This window comes from Chenopodium quinoa, unplaced genomic scaffold, assembly GCF_001683475.1.
Source record: "Chenopodium quinoa cultivar QQ74 unplaced genomic scaffold, ASM168347v1, whole genome shotgun sequence".
In the NCBI taxonomy this organism is placed as follows: domain Eukaryota; kingdom Viridiplantae; phylum Streptophyta; class Magnoliopsida; order Caryophyllales; family Amaranthaceae; genus Chenopodium; species Chenopodium quinoa.
Genome location: NW_018744693.1, coordinates 6,620,439 through 6,621,462, shown reverse-complemented (window position 1 = coordinate 6,621,462; position 1,024 = coordinate 6,620,439). Strand labels below are relative to the sequence as shown.

Genomic DNA, 1,024 nt, shown 5'->3' with positions numbered 1-1,024 from the left:
GCAGGAGAGTTTCTCTTTGATGAAGATTGTCCCCTGCCTCTGCCACTACCACGACCGAAACCTTTGCCGCCCCTCCCTGACCCGCGACCGGAGCCGCGACCACCTGAGCCTCCGCCGCCCTGGCTACCGCCGCAAGTAGGTGAGTTTTGTGGGGCATTAATAGGCGCCAATTCAGATTGTTAGGCAACGAAAGATTGTGCTGGAGCCGACGAATCACTGGAACACCTCGTCTCCTCCAAAAGAAGACGAGATCTTGCTGTCACAAACCTCGGTAGAGGTTCGGTTTGGGCAAGCATTGCAGCAACGGTGTCATAATCTGTGTTTCGGAGTCCGGCAATAAGGCGCATCACCAACACCTGTTCGGAAACCGGATGATCAACACTAGCAAGTTGATCTTAGAGATGGCAATTCATTTGTGAATTGCTTTTCAAGATAAAGAGCCCAATTCGCTTTATTGTCCTGAAATATCGCCTTGATTTTGTCCCAGACTTGTTGAGCCGTGTCACCCTTTGCAAGAACCGTATCGAGAAGATAGGACGAGATTGTGCTGTAGATCCACTGCTTGACAATGGAGTCAAGGCGCTGCCATAGAGGGTCAGAAACTCCGGTTGGCCGCGGTGTTTTCGAGTTAATATGGTCTAGCACATTATAGGCGTGAGCATGAACTTCGAACAATTCCTCCCAATTAGAGTATTTTGCAGAATGTCGATCAAGAATTAATGGTATGCAATTCTTGATGTTGCTCACAGAAAGCGCCGGGTGGAACTCAGGTGGTGACGGTGGACTAGAGTCGTGAGTCTGATCATTGTCTTTAGCCATGGTGTTGGGACGTTACTGCTAAGAAAGGAAAGAAAGAGATATGTACGTGAATGCGGAAGGAGTAAGCGCAGATCCCAAGAAAAAGTAAAATTAAAACCTAAGTTGTGATACCATGTTAGATTCCGGGAAAACTCCTCAAATTGGAGTGTGTACCATTGATTAATATATATAGAGGTTTACAAGGGTCGTGATCCTATTATGATAA

At 47.2% G+C, this 1,024-nt stretch overlaps 1 protein-coding gene across 1 annotated transcript; it reads right to left on the bottom strand.

The window, feature by feature from the left end:
• Positions 1–381: 381 nt before the first annotated feature.
• Positions 382–819, bottom strand: LOC110702358. Its single transcript, XM_021880064.1, has one exon. The coding sequence runs from the start codon at positions 817–819 to the stop codon at positions 382–384; it is 438 nt and encodes a 145-aa protein (XP_021735756.1).
• Positions 820–1,024: the final 205 nt, after the last annotated feature.